The sequence below is a fragment of the Diplotaxodon limnothrissa genome, linkage group LG7 (genome assembly GCF_057381915.1).
Source record: "Diplotaxodon limnothrissa isolate DT_005_m linkage group LG7, D_limnothrissa_male_GT1.1, whole genome shotgun sequence".
NCBI lineage: Eukaryota > Metazoa > Chordata > Actinopteri > Cichliformes > Cichlidae > Diplotaxodon > Diplotaxodon limnothrissa.
The window spans coordinates 70721558-70747409 of NC_140602.1; the positions used below are offsets into that span (position 1 = coordinate 70721558).

The following is a 25852-nucleotide window of genomic DNA, read 5'->3' on the forward strand; positions in this document are numbered from 1 at the left end:
TTGTATAGCGCTTTTCTAGTCCATAGGACCCCAAAGCACTTCACACTACATTCAGTCATTCACACACTGGTGATGGCAGCTACATTGTAGCCACAGCTGCCCTGGGGCGCACTGACAGAGGCGAGGCTGCCGGACACTGGCGCCACCGGGCCCTCTGACCACCACCAGTAGGCAAACGTGGGGTTAGTATCTTGCCCAAGGATATTTGGCATGCAGCCTGGGATCGAACCACCGACCTTCTGATTAGTGGCTGACCTGCTCTGCCACCTGAGCTACAGCCACCACCAATGTTGTTCATGAGACTAAAGTCAACTCCCTGTGGCAATGTAAATATAATATGGCCAATATTATAGTATTGTCAGATTATTATGATTGATTATATATATATATATAGATAGATATACACACACACACACACATATATCACTGACTTTCAGCTTGTTGTGTTTGTATGACTGACTAATTATTAAACATTCGCACATAAATAAGTGACGTCATATTCAGTACTTTAGTTCACTCTTCGGCCGCTCCATCTTATTAGGGAAATTCCACATACATAAATGTAAATTTCTAAACTCAACCCCATCATTTAATTTGTTTTTGATTGAAATTGAATATTACTTAAACTCTCTTAAATTAACTTCCAATAAAAAAGGTTTATCATTGATTGAAATTCATTCAGAAATGTTTAAGGAATGAGCTGTCACAACTTTCAAATACAAAGTTGTTATGAAGTCTGTCACATTCCCCCCTTTTTTCTTTTTTTATCCTTTATTTATTTATCCTTCTTATTTCATTGTACTGTATATTGTTACTCTTATTTGCCTTGTATGTCTACTGTACGAACTGAACTGGAATGACTGACTGTTCGCTTTATCATTTCAATAAAGTTTGGGAAAAAAAAAACTCTTCGGCCGCTCCCTTTTGCCGTATTTTGCGGCAAAATTATCCACATCCACCGCTGTGCTATGAATTGTGGGATATATGGGACCACGAAGCGTGCACCGGACCACGCTTGATATTTGGGGAAATCGACGGCGCATTTGGAGTATGCGTTTGAAGCACACTTTGAATTGGGACAGCCGTCGTCGCGTGGCGGTGACGTAACCGCACTTAAAATGCGTACTTCAAGCGTGCGGTCTCTTAATTGGGACACAGCCAGAGAATCACGTCAAATACGACTGATGTGAATGTGTCACTTCCTGGTTGTGACAGGAAGCCGCTGCTGGAGGAAGTGACACGGAGGCAGTGAAGAGGCACACACCCTCTTATTTTAGAAAATAATTTAATAACAGGTGAATGTAAAAAACATCAGTGGCAGGACGCGCATCTCCTCTGCTGCTAATACTCTTTAATCAGCTGATTGACAAAACAAAAGCACATTGCACATGAGTCTCAGAGGGGCGTGGCCAACAGCGGCGGTGGTCGGTCCAGTCTCTGCATCCGCTCCCTTTCTCGCCGCGTCGCCTCAGTAACACTCAGTTTGTTTAACTAAAGAGTCCACAGACAGGCGACGGCGGCGTCCTCTTGACACACACACACAGGCGCCAAACACACCCTCAGCACCCCCCTCCCCCCGCCGGGTAAATGAGATATAAAAGGGAGGGAAATGACTCCAACTGAAAAGTGAGGAACTAAAGAAAGGTGATGAAGAGTGAGGGCGGCACTCAGCTCTCGATACTTACACTCACACCGACGCGCTCCCGGAGGGGGCGTGGCTTCAGCGGCCGGGGAGGGGGACGTCTGGCTTACCTCGTCTGCTCTCACTCAGTCACCTACAGCCTCTCATTATTGATCTATTATTGATCAGTCTGATCAGCCGTCCTCGCCGAGCGATGGGCCGACGCCCCCGCTCACGCTCACCCCCGCCCGCTGACAGCAGTCCCACAGCCGCCGAAGGCGCTCCGAGGCCCCGCCGTCCGCTGCCTCCAGCAGCAGACGCTACAAGGGTGTGGGGGGGACAAAGGGAGGGATAAACAAAGGTTGGGGGGGGGGGGGGGGGGGGCATGCGGGAGGGGGACGGGGACGGAGGGCAGGTGAACATGCTGTATACAGGTGAGTCAAACTGTTTATAGTCACATGGTCATAGAATACGAGGCAGTACAAGCCAATCAGCATGGGCCGACGCCCTATCTGAACAGCTGATCTCAGATCTACTACAGGGCCACACACTCTGACCAATCAGATTCCAGCATTTCTTTTCCCAGTCCAAGTTTTTAGGACCCCCCCCCCCTTCAGATCTGAGAGCAGCTGTCCAATCACAGCTCGTCTAATGTGATGTCATTATCTGTGTGTGTGTATATTACATGTTTCCACAGGGCTGCGCTCAGTGGGAGGTTCTGCAGGGCCTGCTGGAACATGTGACGCACCTGAAACACAACAAGGGGGCGGAGACAAACACCACTGAGTGCTCAGCTAGACTCCACCCTCTTTTCTTGATTTGATTCAGTCTCAGACTCACCTCAGCTCGCTCCTTTAGCTCCTCCTCCACAGCAATTGCTCTATGAACATACGCACACACACACACACAATCAGGACGCAGTAATCATTGATCACTGATCTGGCGGGACTGTCGACACGCACTCACATTTTCCAGCTGCTCAGACACTTGGGGGTGTTACCGCTCAGCATCCGGGCCTGGAACTTCAGGTGCTCCACGTTCCCATCCAGCCACTCCTGGTGCAGCAACCTGAGCAGACACACAGCAGTGACATCGCTGATTAGGCAGAGCTAAACTGTCCCTGCGGTCGGATGATTTAAATCCAACGACAAACAGGAAGTAGATGTATTTTCCATCTCATTACTGGAGTCAAATCACTGACAAGTGGCATTAAGCTCCACCCAGTCCTCCTCCAAGTGTGTACCTGAGGCCCAGCTCAGTGTTATTGGGCATAGTGTAGCACAGTCTCTCCAGAACCAGTGCATGCTGGGATGGCGGCAGGCAGCTCAGGTAAAGCGCGACCACCTGCAGAGGGAGACATGACATCAGCAGACTACAACTACAGACCTGCCGCTGAGCAAGGCAGCGAGCGCTCACATCTGTGTGACGACGGCACGGAGTCGTGACATCACGCAGGTGAAGATGGCGTGTGGCAGCAGACTCGACCTCTGACCTTGTTGTGGAAGCGGTAGCAGCTCCAGAACTCTGCGGCGTTGAAGGGGAGCTCGAGTCTTGAGGGGGTGGTGCTGAGGCAGCGCTGGACCAGGTCTGAGAACGTCCTGGACTGTGAGGCGGCGGTGGCGGCGCGGGCCTGCGGGCTGCAGCTGAACGTCAGGTAACTGCAGAGAGAGGGAAACTGTGAGCAGCGGGCGCGTGCGGTCGAGGAGGAAGTACCTGTGGCAGGTGAACTCACTCCATCCACAGCCTGTGAAGCTCCTCCAGCTGGGTGACCGCCCCCAGTGCGCGCTCAAACGCCTCTGCCGCGTCCTCCACCGAGCCGTGCAGCCACTGCCACCGACTACAACGACAGTGAGCACGTTAACCCTACTGCGCCCGCTTTCATCATCACCGCAGGACGCCATTTATGAAACCTTAAACACCAACCAGTGAATGAGGTGGAGGAAGCTCATCTGCTGACTCAGCCGCTCCTGCAGCTCCTTCTTGATGACGGGACCTCCCAGCAGCTCGGAGGAAGAGGAGAAGCCCAGGATGTGCCTGAGGGAGGAAGAACAGAGCGCCATCAGCTGTCCGTGCGGACTACAGCTGGGAAGACGGAGGCGTCGGGACGTACCGCAGCACATCTACGGGCGTCCTCGGACTCTGCTCGTCCTCGCAAAGCGACAGCACGAAGCCTCTGAACAGCGGCGTGATGGCGCCCGCCTCCTCCTGTGGACACAGAGACTGTTCTTAGCGTCGAGAGGCGGAGCTTAAACTTTATTCACAGACTCACGGTCGAGCTCACCTGAGCCATGAGGAACTTGCAGCAGTGGTAGAAGACCTCGGCGTTGTGGGGGCATTCGGCCAGAGCGTGGAGCCACATGCTGACCGCCCGGTCGCCGCTCCCGCCGTGCAGGTGGAGGTCGGCCACAGCGTCTCGCAGAACGCACGACTCGGGACAGAACTCGAGCAGCGACTCGCACAGCGCGACGCCCTCGCTGTACCTGCGCACACACACAGCGAGGCGCTTCATAGACCACGATGTCACCGAGCACAAACAGATTTGACCTTTGACTTCACAGCTGTTCACAAACCTGACACGATGACATCACACGAGAGAACAAACATGGCGCACTCCGCACTGACCTCACAGGTGACCTCGCGTCACCACACCTGCTCCTCTGGTCAGGTACGGTGCGGCTCACTAACCGTGTGGCGAGCGTGACGAGGTCAACCGACCAATCACAGAGTCAGAGCGGTCTGAGGTGGGCGGGGCTCTGATTACTCGAATGTTCATCCCGCTTCCTCACAGTGTGATGTCAGCAGCGAGCTCACCTTTGTAGCAACTTGTAGAGGAAGATGAGGTTGGTGTGCAGAGGAAGGCAGGCCAGCGTCCTCTCGCTGTCAGATGCGTGGTCGTCGCTGCACTGACGGACGCCATCTGAGAGGAAACAGTCACACAGGAAGTGGAAACCAGTTAAGCTTAGGGAGACAAGAACCTCGCGTGTCTGCTGGGTCGCAATGCCATACCTTGGAAGAGAGCGATGAGGATGTCGGCAGGCGTGCTGATGTCCTGCGGCGTCCTCCATGGCAGCAGGAACGGCTCCCTGCTGACTACACGGGACGGGCCGGACTCCGCGGGGTCATACAGGCACGCCGGCAGTCGGTCGAACTCCGTCAGGTGGATGTAGGAGAGCCAGAGCAGCGCCCGGTCGGCGGCCATCAGGTGGTCGGCGATGCTCCGGTCCTGAGGTGACTTCAGAGCGTTCTGAGAGGAGAAATCCAGACAGCAGATGTCACGTCACATTAGTCCCGCCCTCTGGAATACAGGTGACAGCCAGTCATGTGGCCCCCAACATGGCTGCACACTGACGTAAACAGCTGTGTTTGTTGTTTGTTTTTTTAGGAACCTGATTCTTTAAACTCTGTGAAAAATGTTCGTCCCACTCTGACGTTACGTTTGTGGTGCACAGCGTGAGGCAGGTGCCCGAGGTCGCGGCTCACCTGCAGGACGGCGAGCGCGCTCTCCAGCCGGCCCGTGAACAGGCTCAGCTGGACTCTGTAGAGCAGCGCCTCCATCAGCTCGAAGGACAGCATCTCTGTGACTCCAGACGACGCCTCGGCGAGGAGGAACTGCAGCAGACGCTCGCACACGTAGTCTTTCCCTTCAAATGAGCTCTCCAGGTTCAGGTACTGAGCAGCAGAGGTCAGAGGTCATTATGACATTTACCTGATAAACAACGCTAAAACCACCAACGCGCCACTGTTAGCCCGCTGAGCTGTGCGGTGAGCTAGCGGCTCCTGCGAGCAAACCACGCTCACTTACGTTCCACCACACTCTGTAGTCAGGGGCGTGCTCCACCGCCATCTCGCACATCTCCTGCACCTCCTCCCGGCTGCCCCGCCTGGAGAACAAGGACAGGTAATGGCTCCACACCTCGGGATTATCGCAGTTGCTCTCCAAAGCGCGTGACAGCGTGTTCAGGGCGGCTTCCAAACACTCTGCCGCAGAGCTGCAGGGGACAGATTCAAGGTTAAAGAGGGTGGAGCTCCGCAGCACAGACCTTGAGGTAGGCGGGGACTTACGTCTCGCTCTGACTGAGGTATTTGAAGGCGAGCTTGATCCACAGCTGAGTGTCTCGGGGGCTCTCCAGGACGCTGGCCTCCAGGTTGGCGATGTCGTCCGTCTCACTGATGAAGTAGCGTTTGTCCTCTGAGGTGACGCACGCGTCCAGAGCAGAGAGGCCGGCGTGAGCGCCGCTGTCTGCACGCACACAGACACACGTGAGCTCACTCAGACCTGCCACGGAGGAAACGACGAAATCCTCCCCGTTCACTAACCTCTGCCAGGTGTCACGTGACCGGCCGCCATCCCCTCGTCGCCGCTGCCGTCGTCCTCGGGACTGAGGTCACTTTGCGTCGATGGCTTCGGCCTCCACCTCCTCGCATCCTTGTAGGTGGTGTAGGGCGGGACTGAAGATGGAGGGGACAGGTGAGAAGCACGGAAGCGGCTGGAGCAGTGGGCGTAACGTTACGGGAATGCTGACCTACCGTGGCGCTTGCTTTCGTTGACTTTGCTGACGAGGAGGACGGCCTTCTGGTCGACGCCCATGCGGTCCTTGTTAGAGCCGAACAGCCTCTTCATGTACTTCTCTGCAAACAAACACAAACACCTGAGCTTCCACGTGACACACCTGCCGACCACCAGACCGAGGCTTCGCACCCACCGCACCTGTGGCGGCGCACACGTCCTCGTCCGAGCTGCCGTCGGAGCAGCCGATCAGCGACAGGTCGTAGGACAGGATGTCCTGGAAGAGCTGGTTCCCGCTCAGAGTGCAGTTCCTCATGTGCTGCCTGCGGCGCAGAGGGACAAACATTAAACAGGAAGAGCTACAGACTCAGGCGGGTAACATTATCGTCACGGTAACAGGGCGACACATCACGCAAACGTGCCGCTGCGTTGTTTTACTTTGTGGTGTGACGTCCACCAGCGATCAGCGGGGTGTGTGCACACTCAGCGGTCAGGCTCAGGAATATAACCCGCACGTGAGGTTTCACAAAGACATGCAGTGATTCTAGTTGCTCCGTGTTGCTGGTTAACCAGCTTTTATCCGACTGTTCAAACTTTAAACTGTTCTTGTCTCTCTGCTGATGCCGGCTATATCTTTTGGTGCTCATAACTTTCACACTAGGGCTGGGCCATATTATACCGTTCATGGTAATACCGGTATAATGTTAGGCAACGATAGGAAAATGAAATATCGCGATAGAATGAGTAAAACGCGCATGCGCAGTGGCTTTGTTTTCATACGCACATGGCCGATTGTTGAGTGAAACAGATGAACCAGAACTGGTTTGTAAAAACTAACCCAACTTCAGTGATGTGGAACTGGTTTGGTGTTTGTCCGTCAGATACACGACAAAGCACATTTTTTTGCAGAACATGCAAGCGGCCGTCGTTATTGTCATATTTGTCGGACTAAGATGCTCTTAAATCTGGGAGTAATCTGGGTCCTAAACTCCGTATGCTTCAGGTCAAACAACACTGCAGCATCACTGAGAGTTAAAAACTGTCTAAATTCTTTCATCTTTAATAAAACGTTCAGCATTGCTGCTTTACCAGGGGTAACTATGAAGTTTAACTTCCAGGCATCCATGAAAACAAAATTTATTACATTTAACGGAATTAGAAGTTAGCAGGAAGCTAGCGGAAGTTAGCTCGCTAGTTTCGCTAGTTAGCTAAGCATGATATAGCATGTTCTGACTGAGAGATTTCTGAAAAAATTCAAATGTACAGCTCTGCTATCACTTCCAACATAAATGAAGACAGGAAACTAAACAGCAGTGACGTTTGTAGGGTTACTGAAGTTGGGCTAGCTGGTATATAATGATGTGCTACCTGATCGCTAGCGACACAGCTATGTTAGCATAACATAAACAGTGAAGCTGGAGGACGAACACTAACACTTTTCCACTTATAAAAGTTAACGTGAAGGTTCCTGATGGTTAGAGACAAATGCAATCGCATGGCAGGATGCTGTAAACGGACCAAACTTCAGTCAGGAGAACAACTGAGATAATCCATCCACAATACGAGGTTAGTCATTAGTATACTGCAACAACATGGGAATAGAGCAGCTGCCAGAGGATTCAACATTAATGAATCAATGGTACAGAAGTGGAGGAAGCAAGAAGAATGAGTTTAATAAAGTTTGATTTATCTGACTGCTTTGTTTCGCTTAATGTGCCTTACAGTGGGGCAAAAAAGTATTTAGTCAGCCACCGATTGTGCAAGTTCCCCCACTTAAAATGATGACAGAGGTCAGTAATTTGCACCAGAGGTACACTTCAACTGTGAGAGACAGAATGTGAAAAGAAAAATCCATGAATCCACATGGTAGGATTTGTAAAGAATTTATTGGTAAATTAGGGTGGAAAATAAGTATTTGGTCACCTCAAACAAGGAAAATCTCTGGCTCTCACAGACCTGTAACGTCTTCTGTAAGAAGCTTTTCTGTCCCCCACTCGTTACCTGTATGAATGGCACCTGTTTGAACTCATCATCTGTATAAAAGACACCTGTCCACAGCCTCAAACAGTCAGACTCCAAACTCCGCCATGGCCAAGACCAAAGAGCTTTCGAAGGACACCAGGAAAAGTATTGTAGACCTGCACCAGACTGGGAAGAGTGAATCTACAATAGGCAAGCAGCTTGGTGTGAAAAAATCAACTGTGGGAGCAATCATCAGAAAATGGAAGACATACAAGACCACTGATAATCTTCCACGATCTGGGGCTCCACGCAAGATCTCATCCCGTGGGGTCAAAATGATCATGAGAACGGTGAGCAAAGATCCCAGAAGCACACGGGGGGACCTGGTGAATGACCTGCAGAGAGCTGGGACCAAAGTAACAAAGGTCACCATCAGTAACACACTACAACGGCAGGGAATCAAATCCCGCAGTGCCAGACGTGTTCCGCTGCTGAAGCCAGTGCATGTCCAGGCCCGTCTGAAGTTTGCCAGAGAGCACATGGATGATACAGCAGAGGATTGGGAGAATGTCATGTGGTCAGATGAAACCAAAGTAGAACTTTTTGGTATAAACTCAACTCGTCGTGTTTGGAGGAAGAAGAATACTGAGTTGCATCCCAAGAACACCATACCTACTGTGAAGCATGGGGGTGGAAACATCATGCTATGGGGCTGTTTTTCTGCCAAGGGGACAGGACGACTGATCCGTGTTAAGGACAGAATGAATGGGGCCATGTATCGTGAGATTTTGAGCCAAAACCTCCTTCCATCAGTGAGAACTTTGAAGATGAAACGAGGCTGGGTCTTCCAACATGACAATGATCCAAAACACACCGCCCGGGCAACAAAGGAGTGGCTCCGTAAGAAGCATTTGAAAGTCCTGGAGTGGCCTAGCCAGTCTCCAGACCTCAACCCCATAGAAAATCTGTGGCGGGAGTTGAAAGTCCGTGTTGCTCGGCGACAGCCCCAAAACATCACTGCTCTCGAGAAGATCTGCATGGAGGAATGGGCCAAAATACCAGCTACTGTGTGTGCAAACCTGGTAAAGACCTATAGTAAACGTTTGACCTCTGTTATTGCCAACAAAGGTTATGTTACAAAGTATTGAGTTGTATTTTTGTTATTGACCAAATACTTATTTTCCACCCTGATTTACCAATAAATTCTTTACAAATCCTACCATGTGGATTCATGGATTTTTTTTTCACATTCTGTCTCTCACAGTTGAAGTGTACCTCTGGTGCAAATTACTGACCTCTGTCATCATTTTAGGTGGGGGAACTTGCACAATCGGTGGCTGACTAAATACTTTTTTGCCGCACTGTATAATCCCGTGCACCTTATGGTCCGAAAAATACGTACTGCACACTTAATGTTGCAAAGCACCTCTTTTTAACTTCAGTGGATATTATACACGGTTATGCTCAGGATATGTCAGCCCATTTCTACTGGAAATGCCTTTTGGTTAAACTTTCAGCAAGGAATTTGCATTTGCACTGTTAAATTTTTATAAAGCTTTAATGTACATAAAAACCAGCTTCTTGTTTAAGTGAAAATAAATGGAAGGTTGTCTTTTTGTGCTAGTAATGTTGTGGAGTTGTATTTTGTCTCGCATCAATTATATCGTCAGTTATATCGTTATCGCAAATTTTCAAATATATATCGTGATAAATATTTTTGGCCATATCGCCCTGCTCTATTTCACACTTTTTAAAATATTAAGATTTCTATGCCGTTCTTTGGCCCATTAAAATGAATGAACAAGCGTAGAGTTGGGCGATAGAACGATGACGATATGTATCGCGAAATAACTTTTTCTTGATAGAAAAATTAAACTATTGCGATAGACCTCGCCGCTCTTGTCCTCTTAAAAAAAAAAAAAAGAAGGACAGCCAATCCAAATGAAGTAGCGCAGAGCCGAACCAATCACAGCCGCAGTGTCACGTCACGTGACTTGTTACGTACAGCACAAGTGCCAAGCCGCACGTGTGTATTTGTTTTGGGAAGCAGCCAGCCGCCGTGCCGCCGGGTAATGGAGGAAATGAGTGTGCTGACTAGAAAAATCAACCGAGAGCGTGACCGAAGGTTACCGAAGAGAAAACAGATGATGGTTCCAATGCCGGAGAGATTGTCGAACGGAAGAGCCACAGAAGCTCCGTAGTGTGGAGGTATTTCTGATATTTCAAGACTGACAAAAACAGAGCAGCCACTGTAAATGTGCCGAAAGCAAGTCTGGAAATACGATAAAGCGGTGCAGCTCAGTCTCTGACTGGAAGCGCTAATTCATCATTCGGCTTTTGTCAGACTAAAGTAACTGTTACAACTGTTTGAAAAGCTCAGCTGTACAACAAGGAGAGGTCGAGAATTTCCTTTTAGTTCTCAGTTTATTTGATATTGACAAAAGTTAGTCAGTTTTGTCTGTTCTTCTGTAAAACAAACTAAGATTTATTTTTAGAATTAATATTTTGTTTCTAAGTGGAATTGACAATTTAGTCTGTTTCGTTTGTTCTATTTTGAAACTTAAACGCTTTAGCGGCTGCCTTTTGTGTAGTTTGCAATATTTGCCTTTATTTATCTGAAAAAGTCTCATGTTCCTTAAGTACATCTACCCTGTTGAACTTATTATGGGAAATAAATATTTAAATAAAAACAAGCTGCTGATTATTTCACATTTTACTTGTGAGCAACGGCACATTTAAATCTTACAAATATAGTTATTTGGCTGATATCGTGATAGATATCGTTATCGCCTGAAATGAAAAACACATATCGTGATATGAAAAAAACCGCCCAGCTCTAAACAAGCTCAGTGCGATGAGCAGCGGTTCTCAGAGCAGGAGGCCCGGGTTTGAATCTCGCCCGTGGAAACATGTTTCACGAGACAGCTCAGGGAATCGTCTTGTATTTCTGCTAATTCATTACAATTCTGCAATTTTTATGATTTCAGCAGCTTTTCTAATGTGTACTTCAGCTTCTTCAGCTTTTCAGCAGATTCCACTACACGGCATTCACACCGCACTTTCGCAGGAAATGCAACTTTTTCTAGTTTATGTCTGTGAGCACAAAGCTGACACTGGGAGACTTTGTGTCAAAGTAACTGAGGATAAAAACATGAAGCAGACTTTCCTCACTGCAAAAACTCAAAATCTTACCAAATATATTTGTCTTATTTCTAGTCAAAATTATCTCATTACACTTAAAATAAGACACAATCAGCTACAGGGCAACATTTCAGTAAGCTAAAGGAACTTGTTTCAAGACAGTGAATCTTGAAACTAGAGAAAAACTAGAGATTTTTCACTTGTTCCACTGGCAGATTTTTTCACTTAATACAAGATATTTTAGCTTAAAATAAGTGAAAAAATTTTAAAGTGTAATGAGATAATTTTGACTAGAAATAAGACAAATATACTTGGTAAGAGTTTGAGTTTTTGCAGGCCTGCCTTTTTATAGCAGATAACCTTAAACATATTCTGCAGTCGATCAAACACTGAAGAAAACCATAAATCAACATGTGAACGTTACCTGAGGTTTGATTACAGAAGCTGAGCGATCGTTTAGGTTTAAATTTCTTCAGTTTGAACAGCAGAGATGAGGCTTTGATGTCAAAGTAAAACAGCGAAAGTCATGACGAAGTTCATCAAACGTGAAGCTCAGTTTGATCTGCTTTTGCTGCTGGTTCAGTGAACTTGGGTTAGAATAATGATAATGATAATAATAATAATAATAATAATAATAATAATAATGGATTGCATTTTATAGCGCTTTTCGGGACCCCTCAAAGTGCTTTACAATACCACTATTCATTCACTCTCGCATTCACACTGGTGGAGGCAGCTACAGTTGTAGCCACAGCTGCCCTGGGCAGACTGACAGAAGCGAGGCTGCCATATCGCGCCATCGGCCCCTCTGGCGGTTAGAGTGATGCAACCTGCAGCTTCAGGATCTGTGAGCTTTTGGCCTTCAGCCCGACGGCGTGTCTGTGGACGTGCCGTCAGGTGAAAGATCCACGCTCTGTTTTTACATCCTCGTAGCTGCTCTCACTTACTGCTTTAGCTGTTTGTTGAAATATTTCCTGAGCTTTAACCGGAGATACATTTAAATGCAAAAATCGATTCAGGATTTAATGAATTGATATCACGTTATTCAAATAGTTTGTTTTGTTGTTTTACACCCCGCTCACCATCTGCAGCCGTCGTCGTTGCACGTTCCCGTGAGGTCGAAGCGGCAGAAGCACTTCTTTGCTTCGATGGCGTTGCTGTACGTCACCGAGCTCAGAGACAGCTTCTCCTTGGTCCTGTAGTACGGGCTGAACCTGAGCGGGAGGACACAGCTGTGAGCCGACCGCACAGACCACATACGAGCTCTGCTGCTGTCGGTACGACGGAGCTACCTGTAGGACCTGAAGGCCAGCAGAGGGCTGTGGTACGGTCCGAAGGGAAGCGGCCTCAGCTCCAAGCCGCCCGACGAACTCACCGCTGTCTCCACCTCAGCCGGAAACACCTGGATGACCGGACACACAGAGCGTTAGCGTGAAATTCCCCCGAGACCTTCAGCTGCCCCTCTGACAGTCTCCGCTCACCTGTGCGGCGAGGGCGGGGTCCACGTCCTCCCCCAGCACCTGCAGCTCCATCAGCAGCAGATCTCCCAGAGGTGTCTTCTGTCTGTACAGCCGCTGCAGGGCGTCCACGTCCAGCCCCGCGAACATCTCGGCAGGAAGCTCCACGCCTGCCGAGCCACTGGGCAGCGCCTTCACGGGCTTGGCGGCAGTGCCGACGTCTTTGGGCGGAGCCGAGCTCGTGGCGTCCAGGTGGGGTTTGGTGAAGGAGCAGCTGGACTGACGGAAGGAGGAGCGACGGCCGCCTCTGGCCACAGCAGCGGGCGCAGGTTCTGGTTCGTGATCCTCGGCCTCCGCGGGGTCCTCGCTGTCCAGCGTCAGCTTGTCCTGGGAGAGGTCGTGCAGTGAGGGCTGCGGCGGCGGCTGGACCTGAGGGTCCGGGGGCGTGGCGGATCGCAACGGCGGCTCTACGGGGAGCTCTGGCAGGACGCCTTTGTTTCGCAGCACCTGCGCCTCCTTCAGCTTCTGGATCTTCAGCGCGTACTCGGACTCGAGCTGCTGCAGTCGTTGCTTCTGAGCGATGAGCTCGGCAAAGTGGCGCTCAGAACCGCGGGGCGCTGCGTCACGCCGCGGCAACTTGCTGAGCTGGAAAGGATAACGTTACGCAGGGTAAACACACCTGCACACAGCGGCGCTCCATCAGAGCTTTCTTATAGTTTTATCGGCAGGTGCATGTAACCACCAACGCCTCTGAATCCATGGTTACCGGCGCCGTGAGGAGCTGCGTGAGCGCAAGCGTCCTCTGTAACAGCCCGAGTTCGTTTAGCCAGCGCCTCCCCACTGTGGGTCCCACCCTGATCCTTGCCTCAGCTGTTCATTAGCTGACTGGATGGGTAATTAGCTTTATTAGCTAACCAGCCAGCTAACTACAGCTAACTGCCTCACCTGTAAGTTTCAACAGCAATTCTTCATGCAACTGTTTTTTCAGAATAAAAGCCTCTCTGGCTGAGTGTTTCTCTGCTGAGGAGACAAACACACAACCTGCAGGTTCCACAGAGAAACAGGAAGACTCACCGCGGGCCGGCTGGAGTCCGCTCGCCGTTTGGGCGCCCTGCCGGCGGCCAGGTGAGCCTGCACCAGCTCCTGCTCCAACCGCACCGCCACCGTCTTCTTCACGGAGACCCGCTGCTCCACCCGGTGGACCTGCAGAGGACGTGGAGGCGGTCAAACGACACCAAACAAAGAGACTTCACAGCAGCCAGGAGGAGTCTGAGCTTCATGTCCTGCATCTGAGTGCCGCCGTGCTGACGCCACACTGGGGTCGTGTAGATTTAAGAGAAACACCCAACAGCGAGTTGGGGCGGTAAAGTTGGCGTACCTGCTCGCGCAACTTCCTGAGGAGCGTCTTGTTGGCGCCGACGATCCTCTCCGACGCCTGCAGCTGCTCCCTCAGTTTGGCCACTTTGGCCTCGGCGGCCTTCAGCGACTCGTTCTTCTTCAGCTCCTGCTGCAGCAGGTGTCGCAGCACGGCCTCGTCTCTCTGCAGCAGCTCCCTGAGGGCAGCAGACTCCCACAGTCAAAGCGGCGCCACCGAAAACCTCACACCAGCTCCCGGTGTGTTTTAAGATCTCACCTGTGTTTGCTGAGCTTCAGCTCGGCCTCGCTCAGCTTCAGCTCCACCGCTGGCTTCAGGGAGGAGTCGATGGAGTCTGCAGTGGCGGGCGAGGCGGAGCCACGAGGGCTCTGTTCCTTCATCATCCTCTGCCTCTCCCTGCTGTGAGCGTGCACACCCACAGAGTTAGTAAAAGTCTTTGTGTGTGTGTGTGTGTTTGAGAGAGGTCACGTGGGTACCTGGCGATCTCCTCTTTGAGTAGGCGGTACTCGGCCTTCTTGGCGTCAGGCAGAGCCTCTGGCGTTCGGACCGGGTTGTTCTCCTTCTCAGAGGCCGACGCTCCTTTTGGCTTCGCCGCCTGAGAAATAAGAAGTTCAGAGTCGTGACATCATCACGCAACGCCGCAGACACATTCCGGCTGCACAACGATCGTCGTCGTGCCCGGACGGTTCAGGTGAACGCACTCACCTCCACCGTCCTTCGGGCCTCTTTGATCATGAACTCCAGGCCGCCAAACACCGCCTGCGATGAGCTGCAGGCGTCCATGTCCGAGTCGCTGTCGTCAGAGTCGTTGAGAGAAACCACCACCGTCTTATGTCTGGGCAGCTGGACAGACAGGTGAGGGGCAGACAGGTGAGGGGCAGACAGGTGAGGGGCAGACAGGTGAGGGGCAGACAGGTGAGGGGCAGACAGGTGAGGGGCAGACAGGTGAGGGGCAGTTTCAGGCTCCATGTTTGTTTCTAAATAAGGAGCGGTGTGCAGCGAGCCTCTTACCACAAGCGGTGCTCTGGCGGCGAGGTGTGCTCTGGCGGCCTTGTTTGGGCGGGGCTGAGGCACCGTGTTCAGACTGACCGTGCTCAGGTTTCCTCTGGGTGGAGGCTGAAGGTCTGCAGGGGGAGGCCCACCTGGAGAAGGAGGAGCGCTGGAGCTCTTCTGCAGAGAGAAAATCATCATCATCATCATCATCATCATCAGCACAATCTAAACATGACATCATCACGTGACGCCGCGGACCTCCGAGACCACCACCCTCTTGTTGGCCATAGACATCAGGCAGGTCTCCCTGAGGAGCATCTCCTCCTCCTCCTCTTCATCAGCAAATGGAGGTTTTGGGGGGGGCTCCAGCTCATCTGGGGGAGGGGGGAGGGGAGGAGGTGGGGGAGGAATGGCGGAGAGCAGTGGGGGGAGGAAGGGCTGCGAGAATTCCTGAGGGGTGGAAAGAAAAAAAAAAAACAGACATCAGCGAGCTCCTCGGAAGGTAACCGTGGTGATGAGGAGGAGGGGGCGTACCATTCCGAAAGGAACGGGGTCGGCGCCGTACAGGTGAGGGATGCACGCCGCCTCCTCCACAGACAGCAGGTTGCTGTGCGTTGGCGACGGGACTGAAACGCAGACAAACCAGTTTAAACGGGAAACAGGAAGCGAAAGGTGCGTCAGGTGCACCTCCTGCCCCCTTACCTGGCGAGCCCGTCTCACTGTCCGTGTCCATCGCCACCTCGTCGTAGTTGTCGTACTGGTAGAGGTTCCCCGAGGTGTCCAGGCCCGGCTTGCCTGCAGACTTGCGGTGGTCCCGGTCCCTGGACTGAGCAGACACAGGTGAGTCAGCACAGGTGAGAGTCAGGTGACCACACTGGGCGTGCGCACACGGCACCTTACCTTGCTGCGCGTCCTCTTCCTCCCACCCACCAGTTTCATGAAGCGGTTATATTGTTCGTCCTGGTTGGACAGGTCGCGGATTCGCCGGATCTCGTCCTCCCGCTTGCGGCGCTCCTCCTCCTCCTGCCGTCGCTTCTCCTCCTGCTCCCTCTGCTGCTGCAGCTTCCACGTCCTCACCTGCTGCTTCCTGAACGCCTGCTTTGCCACCGAAACTGTGAGACACGTCACACAGGAACACTCAGAGCCAATCAGAGCTGGCCGCTGTTTTTCCGCTTCACTTCTAAGCGTGCTCACATTTAAGGCGGCACAGCCCGCACATCTGTCTCACCTGGGCTGATCTTCTTGGCGATGTGAGCCTTCCCCGGGGGGCGGGCCCTCTCCAGCGGGCCTTTAGGTCCGGCTTTAGGACACGGCTTGAGTCTGTCTCTGTCCTGAGGTCTGGGCCCGGTCTTGTTTCGCTCGCGGTCCCTGTCCTGAGGTTTGGACCTGGTCCTGGTCCTCTCTGTGGCGGCTGCGGCAGTGGAAGCAGACCTGGTGGTGACCCTCTGCCTGGCGGGTGGGGCGGCCCCGGGGCCTGAGCTCTTCTCCTGAGTGGCTTTAGTGATGCGTTCTTTGCTCCGCCTCATCACCTGCTGCTCCTTCTGCTGCCACTTCTTACTGGCCGACTGCAGAGCGAGGAGACGCAGCTGCAGCTCTGACAGCTCCTCCTCCTCCACCACCACCACCTTCTCCGTGGCCTGACCACACACAGAGGAGACGTAACGTGACACAAACCAAACGCCATCGAAGCGAACGGCTGAATCTTTTCCCTGCGGGTAGCAGCTGCACGGCCTCACCTTGTCTGGAGAGTCCTCGCTGGACGCCGACGACTCGCTGGGACACGGCGGCGGCGGTTTCTCCTGCTCCTCCATGATGCACGGGTCACACGGCCTCTCGTCTGCGGGCTCTCCTCCTTCTGCTCGCTGTTCTCCCTCACCTGGACACACATTGCACAGGAAGTGAAAACACAGCGTCTTCATCAAAGGTCGCCTGCTCCTCACTGCATGGTGCTAATCAAACTCTGGTTTGGGGGCCGTGAGGGGACTCTGCAGGGTGGACCGGCGTGCGTTGTCACAGTTTTCACTGCTGCATGAACCGAAGATCCCGGCAACATGACGACCTTCAGTTCCATCGTTAAAAGGCTCATTTTTTAGATTCGTTCTGGCAGAAAGAGGCGAATACCCTGTCATCCTGTTACAGCTGCGGGGAAGAAGGTGGAACTTCCTGTTTAGTGACCCTTTAAAGGACAAACAGCTGAGCTGAGCCTTGCACTGGGCCTCTCACGGTCCTGACACACACCTGGCACCTGGACCGTCAGGGTTCAGACACTGAGGCCGTACCCAGACTGCAGAAGCGTTTGTCACACTCGGGCCGAGACATCCCCAGCTGACCTCCGGAGCACCATCTGGTGTTAGCTAGCTCGTGAGAACTTGAGCTTTTTCTAAGAGCTCGCGCCGTGTGAGCTTGTAATACCTGAAAAATCTCTCTGCCCCATTAAAGTGACAGAACAGCGAAGTGGACAGATCAGCAAGTCACATGTGCGACATCAGCAGAATCCCACAGCGCCCCCTACTGTTGCAGTAATAAGCAATGTGGCAACCAACCCCGGTCCACCCTACAGTGAAACGTCCTTTCAGAGGATCAATCGGAGAGTCTGCTGCATCGGTACGGTGTACACTCGTGCCGGCGGCCTCAGTCTGCTCACCGCCGCTCTCGCGCGTCCCCTCTTCTGCTTCATTGGCACCTTTTCCTTCCAATTCTGCTCCGTTATCTGTGATTGGCTGATCCCCTTCACCTGTTGACACACAGAACAGGAAGCTGTAGAAACACTTTACACAGCAAACAGGAAGTGATTGGTCCTCAACATGGTTTAAGTCGCCAAACAGGTAAAAAGGGGCGCGTCTACAGCTGCGATGTGAAAGCAAACATTCGGATAACGAACTCACCATCAGGCTTCGCCCACTTCTTCTGCAGCTCGTCCAGGTCGGCCGGCGTGGGGAGTTTCTGACGAAGCGGTTTGATGTTGAAGGCCTGGAACACTTTCTTCCTCTCCAGCTCCGACACCTCGTCCGCGGCTGCTGCCGGACTCAGAGCCAGGCCCGGTTCAGCTTTGGTGTCCGTTAGAGCGGCGGCTACGCACTCCACCACGTCGTCCCTGACTGGTGACGTCCGTGGCTCCAGGGCCATCGTCTCCTCTTTGCGGATGCACTCGAGTTCGATCTGGATCTGTTTGTATTTGGACAGCAGATCCTCGAAGGACTCGTCACCACTGCTCTCCGGCCTGGGAGCGCCGTGAGCCACCTTCCTGAGCCGGTTCCTCCCGAGAGGTTTCTCTGAGGTCTGCGTTAAAGAACGCTGATCAAGAATTACTGACCAACAGGGATCAATACTCATTTCATTTTTAAAGTCATGATTTAAAAGAAAAAATATTAAAAAATAAAATTTTCAAAAAGACTTAAATCTTTGCTACCAACGAAAAGCTTCATTTTTAAGAATGTGTAAAATTAAAAAACGAACAAATTAAGAAATCCTCACAAAAAAAATGTCCATGTAAAAGAAGCAAATTTCTCCTATCATCGGGTTATTGATCGCAGATCAAATGGCAGAAAACTCGCAGCCCTCTGAAAACTAATCAAAGCTTTCTCAATTATGGAACTCATGATGTCAGTTCGTCAGCTGAACCTTTGATTATTGGCTTCACATCCAAACATTATTTATTAACGCACTGTGTGTGTGTATTTGTAGTTTGTAGAAGGCTGACCTCTAAGCTGTTTGTTATACACTGCACCATCTTTCATCTGTAACACTAAAACTCCGCTTGTGGGATCAATAAAGTATTGATCTATTGATTTGGGCTTTTCACAGCTGTCTTCAAGATCTTTTCAATATGATCGATCAATCAATACATGAACGAGGAAATAATCGATCACTGATGTAACCGTGTAGCGGATGAATGAGGACAGCTGATGGGGGAGTCGCAACCACACATACGTCATCACAGCGCCGGTTTCGTTTCCTGCTGTCACGCACGCACCTGGTGGAGTGTGAAACGTGAACCAGTCGAAGCCCAGAACACTCACAGATCAATGGGCTGTTCATTAAACCAATATGTAATCAATGAAACCCTGACCGGCTCCTCGCGGGCTGCCTAATTCAATCACCGTCCCGGGGGAGAGGGCACGTGACACAGCAGAAAGGATACGCTTCCTCGCGGGGGAGCTGTGGCTCTCTCCGGGCAGGTACCGTCCGGGAGGCGGCCTGCTGTTGCCCCCCCGGCCGCCCCGGCTCCAGCCCCCGGGGCCTCCGTTCGGCATGCCGCGGTGCCGGAAGCGTCCCAGTGCGCCGTGGCTCCGCTCCCAGAAGCTGGACCGCGGCCCGGGCTCCCCGTGAGAGCCGAGCCCGGGAGGCTGCTGCTGCGGTGGCGGGGAGGGAGGCCGGTCGGGCCCGCTCGGCCCGCACTGCTGCCGGTGGCCGGGCGGGAATGGGCCGTGAGGGCCGAGGCTGTAGGGCATGAGGTGGCGGAAGTCCGGCGGCGGGTGGCCCAAGTGCGGCGGCGCGCCGTGCGGGTGCTTGTGCGGCTTTCGCGGCCGAGGAGGAGCACCGCCACGGGGCCTGCTCCCATCCCCCCGCCGTGGAGGCGCTCTCTCCTCGGTGTCATCATCGCAGATCTCTCCGTCTTCTAGCTCCCCGTCCTCCGCGGGGGATCGGTTCGGAACGTCTACGTCCATGTTGGGGTGACCGTCTGCAGCTCCCTGCTGGGGCCAAACTCAGCGGCGGGACCAGGAGCTCATTCCGCGGCTCTGAAGCAGCTTCGCGGAGGTTCTCTCCGCTCTGACCGTTAGCTCTCTGTTAGCGCTCTGCTAGCTCCGCTGCTACCAACAATCACCGCGATAAAACCCGAGACTTCGCGAGACCGGAAAAAGCACGTAAAAGCAGAGCTGTGGGTTTTTCTCTTCCTCCCGGGAGGCGGGGACTCCGCATGTTGTTCTTACATTATTTATTGTTTTTATTTTGTTGACAGTTTTTGTTTGAGTATGTTTTGTTTTAATTTAATTTTAATTTATTTTGTTTTTTATTGTTTTTATTTTTTAGTTTCTTGTTTTTTATTTGTTTGTTTTCATTTGTTCTTATTTAATGTCATGTTTATTTTGTTTATAGGTTTCGTTTTGTTTCTTTTTTTTTCTTTTTCATTTATTGTTTTAACTGGTAGCAGGCTGCAGTGCTTCCTGTCCGCTCAGGCCTCTGTGTGACATCACTGATGGTTATTCTCTGTTCCCTCAATCAGAATCAGTCTCTGTGTGTTTCTGTTAAAGTGGCCACAGCAAGAAGGCCAGATCTACCACCAGCATATATAATAAAGTGAGAGCAGTGTGTTTTGAAAGGAGAGCTTATATTTATTAATGCGGTGAATGCAGAGGTGAAGCCAGAAGAGGGTGGCGATGAGACACAGTGAGGAGCAGGAGGAAGGTGTAGGAACTGAGCAGAGGAGCAGGAAGGCGAGCAGGAGCAGCAGGTTGAGGAGGACGGAGATCAAGAAGATGAAGGACACAGTGGAGTGGAGCATGAAGTCCTCGTGGGAGGTTCTGTGTGGAGCTGCAGGTGGACACAAGTCAGGAAGATCATTGGAGTCACGTTACTTTAAATCACACAGGTGGCCTCGGTTTCTATTAATCATTTATTATTGATTATTTATTCTGTGAATTAAAATTTCAGTTTTCCATTTTAAGCAGAAGGTGATGCAGCAAACGGTGGATGGTGACTCAGAGTGGTTCTCACAGCTGCTCGATGACCCCAGTTTCCTGAAACGGACATAAGTCACACCTGTAATCGCTCTGTGTCACCTGTCAGTGTGCTGGTGTGGCTGTGGACTTTGCAGCTGCAGGTTTTCAGATCCTTTCGAACCTTCCAGAGAGACTATGCTCTTCCTTCTTTGTTCTGACAAAGCTCTGAGAAAGTTTGGTACAGTTTCAGATTTTCAGAGCTTCAGTGGGTGTTAAAAAATATTCACGGTGTTTCCTTTCTGCTCTTGGTGAAGCGTGAGAAAATGCTGATGTGACACGAGGGTAACGTACGAACTCAGGGGGTCAGAGAGCAGTCGGACAGACGAGTGATCCACGTTGTGACCAGGATGTTTCTGTCAGGATGAAAAATTAAACAACTGAAAGCTTCACTGCCAGCCGGAAAGACTTAGTATGACAGGTGAAAACTGATCTGACAGGTTTCCACTGAAGGTGTTTTCTGGGAGCACTGGGATGTTGTTGTTCTGAGGAAAACTCAGGGCAGTTTGTAAATCAAAGCCAGAAGTGTTGTTTTAAATAAATAAATAAATGTTAATAACGTGAGGCCCAGTGGGAGCTTTGGCTTTAACATCACTTGGTTTTCAGAGGAACAAACATTCATGTGTACAGATTTGATTCTGCTGACTGAGCTGCTCTGATGCCAGGTCAGAGACAGACTCTCCAACAAGATGTTCAGAGCGTATGAAGGTGAGGAGGTTCAGTCGGCATCAGTAAACACCAGGTTTAAAATCAGATATATATATTATTATATAGATCCCTTCCCAGACGCCTTAACGCCCACTCACATCCTGGGCCATCTGACCTCAGGAATTCGCATGATAAGGTGGGGCCAGGTTTCACAATGAACACACCCGAAACTCTGGCTGATTGGGACCCACACCCAGTTTCACACCTTGGCTCAGGCGATTAGAGGATCATCAGGGGGTCCTTTTGTCCCTCTGTGGGGGGAAACTCCCACTAGGTTTATATCTGGGACTCTCCACCATTTGACCTTAGAACTGAAGAAGCTTCTCGGATGAAGGTGAAACGTCTTCAAGCAACTTAAAGAAGTCCAGACGCTTTTCTTTCCAAGCTCCTTTGTCTCTGAGTATTGCACACCTTGTGCTTTTGGGCACTCCAGTGATGTTGCAGCTCTGAAATATGGCCAAACTGGTGGCAAGTGGCATCTTGGCAGCTGCACGCTTGACTTTTCTCAGTTCATGGGCAGTTATTTTGCGCCTTGGTTTTTCCACACGCTTCTTGCGACCCTGTTGACTATTTTGAATGAAACGCTCGATTGTTCGATGATCACGCTTCAGAAGCTTTGCAATTTTGAGACTGCTGCATCCCTCTGCAAGATATCTCACTATTTTTGACTTTTCTGAGCCTGTCAAGTCCTTCTTTTGACCCATTTTGCCAAAGGAAAGGACGTTGCCTAATAATTATGCACACCTGATATAGGGTGTTGATGTCATTAGACCACACCCCTTCTCATTACAGAGATGCACATCACCTAATATGCTTAATTGGTAGTAGGCTTTCGAGCCTATACAGCTTGGAGTAAGACAACATGCATGAAGAGGATGATGTGGACAAAATACTCATTTGCCTAATAATTCTGCACTCCCTGTATAAAAGAAAATGTCAATAAAAATACCAAAAAATCAGCTCTGAACTGTTTGCTTTTTATGTTTTGAGTTGTCTTGATTTTCAATTCAATTAAATTCAAAATTTATTTGTATAGCACATTTAAAAACAACAGAGTCGACCAAAGTGCTTCACAATTGGTTAAAAACAAGAGAAAAAAATAGAGAAACAAATACAGGTAAATAAGAAGACAGTAAATTAACAATAAAAACATAAAACAGGCCTGATGGTACTCATACTGAACTCGAATTAAAAGCCAAAGTCAAAAAGAGTTTTAAGACGCGATTTAAAAGACCGAATAGACTCTGAAGTACGAATCTCCTCTGGCAGATTATTCCAGAGTCTGGGTGCTGCTACTGCGAAGGCCCATCTCCTCTGTGCTTCAGTCGAGACCTCGGTTGTGCTAAGAGCATCTCAGTGCTCTTTGGGGTCGTACATGTTGAGGAGTTCGTTTAAATAACAGGGCGCCATATTATTTAACTTTAAAAGTAGGTAAAAGAATCTTATAATCAATACGATATTTTACAGGGAGCCTGTGTAAGTTTGCTAAAACTGGAGTGATGTTCATACAGTTTTTAAATACTGAAGCTGGCCCTACACCTCTGAAAAATGAACGATCGGGGGAAGGAGTTCAGAGAAAGAAGAAAACTCACTGGGTCAAAGTTTCCGTCAGGAATATAAAATCCAGTCCCAACGAGATAAAAAAGTCATTTAGGATGAAAGTCTTGTTTGACGGTGACCTGTTGTTTAGCAGGCCCATCCGAAGCGTGATTGAAGTGTTGCTAACAGGAGCACGTCCCAGTGGACGAAGGTTACTGAGATTCACGCCACCTCTGTAGGACTGCACCCATCGCCAGACAGGTGAAGGCTTCGTCGGCAGGACCGAGGGAGCAGGAGGTCCAACAGACCGGATCCAGCAATGGAAGCTGAATCTGTAACTGGACTGGTCCCAGAGAGGACGAAAATATAGTAGCACATCTGTAAGAGTACAAGGTTTCTTTACTCCATGTGATTTCAGGAAAGCCTTGAAGCGTACCAGGATGCCACCTCGTTTTCCCCGTCTTCTAGAGCGCTTCCTGCGAAGAAGGGTAAATGGTAAGCGATGTAGGCAATCAGGTAGATAAGATTTTCTGGCTTGCTTTCCAAATCAAGCATTCGGGGTTTTAGTGGCCGAAGGTTCAGAAGAGTTTGGCGATCATAGCCGAGTAAAGCAGAGCCATCAGGGCAACATAGAAGAAGATAGGCAACAACCAGCAGACACAACCCAAAGAGACGGCTTGTCGTGCACGCTGGCACCATCTTGGGGATTTTTAATCTGTTTGATGCTTTTTTCCAAGACAAGGAAACAATTCAAATTTCCAGTTACCCTCCACAGTGACTCCACTTCTGTTATTAATTCTGCTGATAAGGAACTGTTCAGATTTGAAGCTTTGCAGGAAACTCGTTTCATCAGGGATTTCTGAGCCTTTGATGAAACGAGCTGGGGGTTACCTGCAGGGGTAAAAGGGTGGCATGGGGTGGCAAGTGCCACCCTAAGAAAATTTCTCTAGATCCGCCCCTGGTTACCTGTAGAGCAAAACAAATAGAGCTTGAAAATGTGACGTCAAAACCACAAAGGATTGTAGGTATGAGTGGCAAGAGGTACTAGCGCATGCAGGCTTTCAATTGAAATCAGTTATACAGCGATAAAAAGAAACACAGAAATGTCAAGAAGCTGTTGTATTATTAACTGCAATAGCCGGTCGCATGACAGCCACGGGAAGCCGACGGGTAAAGAGATCGGTTGTTATCAGATTACGTCGTTGAAGAGAAATTGTTCGAGCCATGTTTCCGAAGTAACAAAGAGGCGACGGATGGCCTGGATTGCAGCCGTTCAAAGACCAAATATAACGTCCCAGAACACTCCAGCTCACAGGTTAGTCTGCTCCAAGCATTTACACGAAGGTCAGTCTGCTGTTGTAGTTGTTACGTAATTTATCATAATTGTTGATGTAGGTTACAAATAAGTCTTATATTGATTTGAATTGAATTTGTTGCACTATGCTGCTTTGTTCGCGGTGGCTTTGCGGGCTAATGTTTGTTGTGTTTTGTAGGAAAACCAGCCAACAAAATGCAGGAATGTGATCCAGGTGGATGAAGGAAAGGGGAGGCAGGAGGAGAGCCCCGAGGCGGTGAACTGAACTTCAGGTAAGAAGTTATGACCTGCAGTCTATCTGGGTCAGATATAAACCAAGTTTAGGTGGAGTTTATTTTCGTTGTGCTGACTTTTTCGTACTGTGTGAGCTAGCATGACGGAGTTTCTATACAGCTGGGTGGGTGCTATGATGTTACTGATAGTGAACTTTATTTTATTCATAAGGTTAATTATTAGAGTTTCCAACCGTCCCCTAAAAAACGTAATCATCTCGTATTCAGAAAAAATATTACACGTTTCGTATTGAAGTGAAAAGTAACACAGTTTGTCCCGTAATTCAGCTACAATGAAAAAGGCACAAAGCTGGAGTTATTCTGTGTCTTTGCTGCACAGCTGCCTCTTCTTCTCTCATCCTCTCCCCTCCCTCTCCTGTTTCTACTTCAATCATGAAACTGATCAATGATCAGCTGATCGGCTCTCTTGTTTGTTTATCGTCCACTTTGCGCCAGAAAGAGGAAACCAGCGGATGTCGCGCTAAACAACAGCAGCACGTTTAAGCTTGATCAGCTGTTGTTAGAATTTATTTAATATTAATTTCTAGTATCAGCTGATGTTTGCTGGAGCCACAGCTGTAAAGCTGCTGGTCATGATGTCGGTTTGGATATGTGGTGAGAGGGAAACATGAAGATGAAACCAGGAGATGTCCTTACTGAATCATGTCTTTTATCCTGTCTTCCTTCTCTCACCCCAACCAATCACAGCAGATGGCCCCGCCCCTCCCTGAGCCTGGTTCTGCCGGAGGTTTCTTCCTGTTAAAAGGGAGTTTTTCCTTCCCACTGTCGCCAAAGTGCTTGCTCATAGGGGGTCATATGATTGTTGGGTTTTTTTCTGTATCATGAAGCGCCTTGAGGCGACTTTTGTTGTGATTTGGTGCTATATAAATAAAATTGAATTGAATTGAATAGAGCTGAACAGGTGATGGAGAAACAGGTTTACCTTTTAGGTGACAGGAATGAGTTGAAGTTATGAACTGTTTCTGAGAGACAAATAACACCAGGATCCTTTTCTACGTAGCTGACAGCTGGTAACTGTGCAGGGGCGGGTCTAGCAAAGTGTTGCCAGGGGGCAGGTCGGGCATTAACAGGGGGAGGGGGGCACAAAGAAATACTTTTCTTTCTTATTCTCATTTAAATTGTCTGGCTTTTAAAAAATAATTATCTGAATCTTATAACAAACGATTGATAGATTGCGCATCTGCAGTCTGGTGTTACCTACATCTTCCTATTCAGAAGGCAGGA

At 50.1% G+C, this 25852-nt stretch overlaps 1 protein-coding gene across 1 annotated transcript; it reads right to left on the minus strand.

Annotated features, from left to right (window-relative positions):
• Positions 1–1297: 1297 nt before the first annotated feature.
• Positions 1298–19870, minus strand: zfc3h1 (zinc finger C3H1-type containing). The gene is made up of 36 exons (XM_085360237.1): positions 19198–19870; positions 17942–18328; positions 17701–17790; positions 16793–16932; positions 16285–16693; positions 15957–16168; positions 15759–15882; positions 15591–15682; positions 15315–15506; positions 15075–15233; positions 14769–14906; positions 14540–14658; positions 14322–14462; positions 14067–14241; positions 13763–13891; positions 12713–13333; positions 12524–12633; positions 12314–12445; positions 6330–6451; positions 6149–6250; positions 5939–6070; positions 5684–5861; positions 5424–5610; positions 5102–5290; positions 4628–4865; positions 4433–4538; positions 3903–4101; positions 3732–3826; positions 3545–3655; positions 3354–3458; positions 3114–3279; positions 2865–2965; positions 2588–2689; positions 2462–2501; positions 2307–2369; positions 1298–1941 (listed from the first exon to the last, which is right to left on the minus strand). The coding sequence occupies exons 1-36, from the start codon at positions 19721–19723 to the stop codon at positions 1816–1818; spliced, it is 6258 nt and encodes a 2085-aa protein (XP_085216363.1). The 5' UTR covers positions 19724–19870; the 3' UTR covers positions 1298–1815.
• Positions 19871–25852: the final 5982 nt, after the last annotated feature.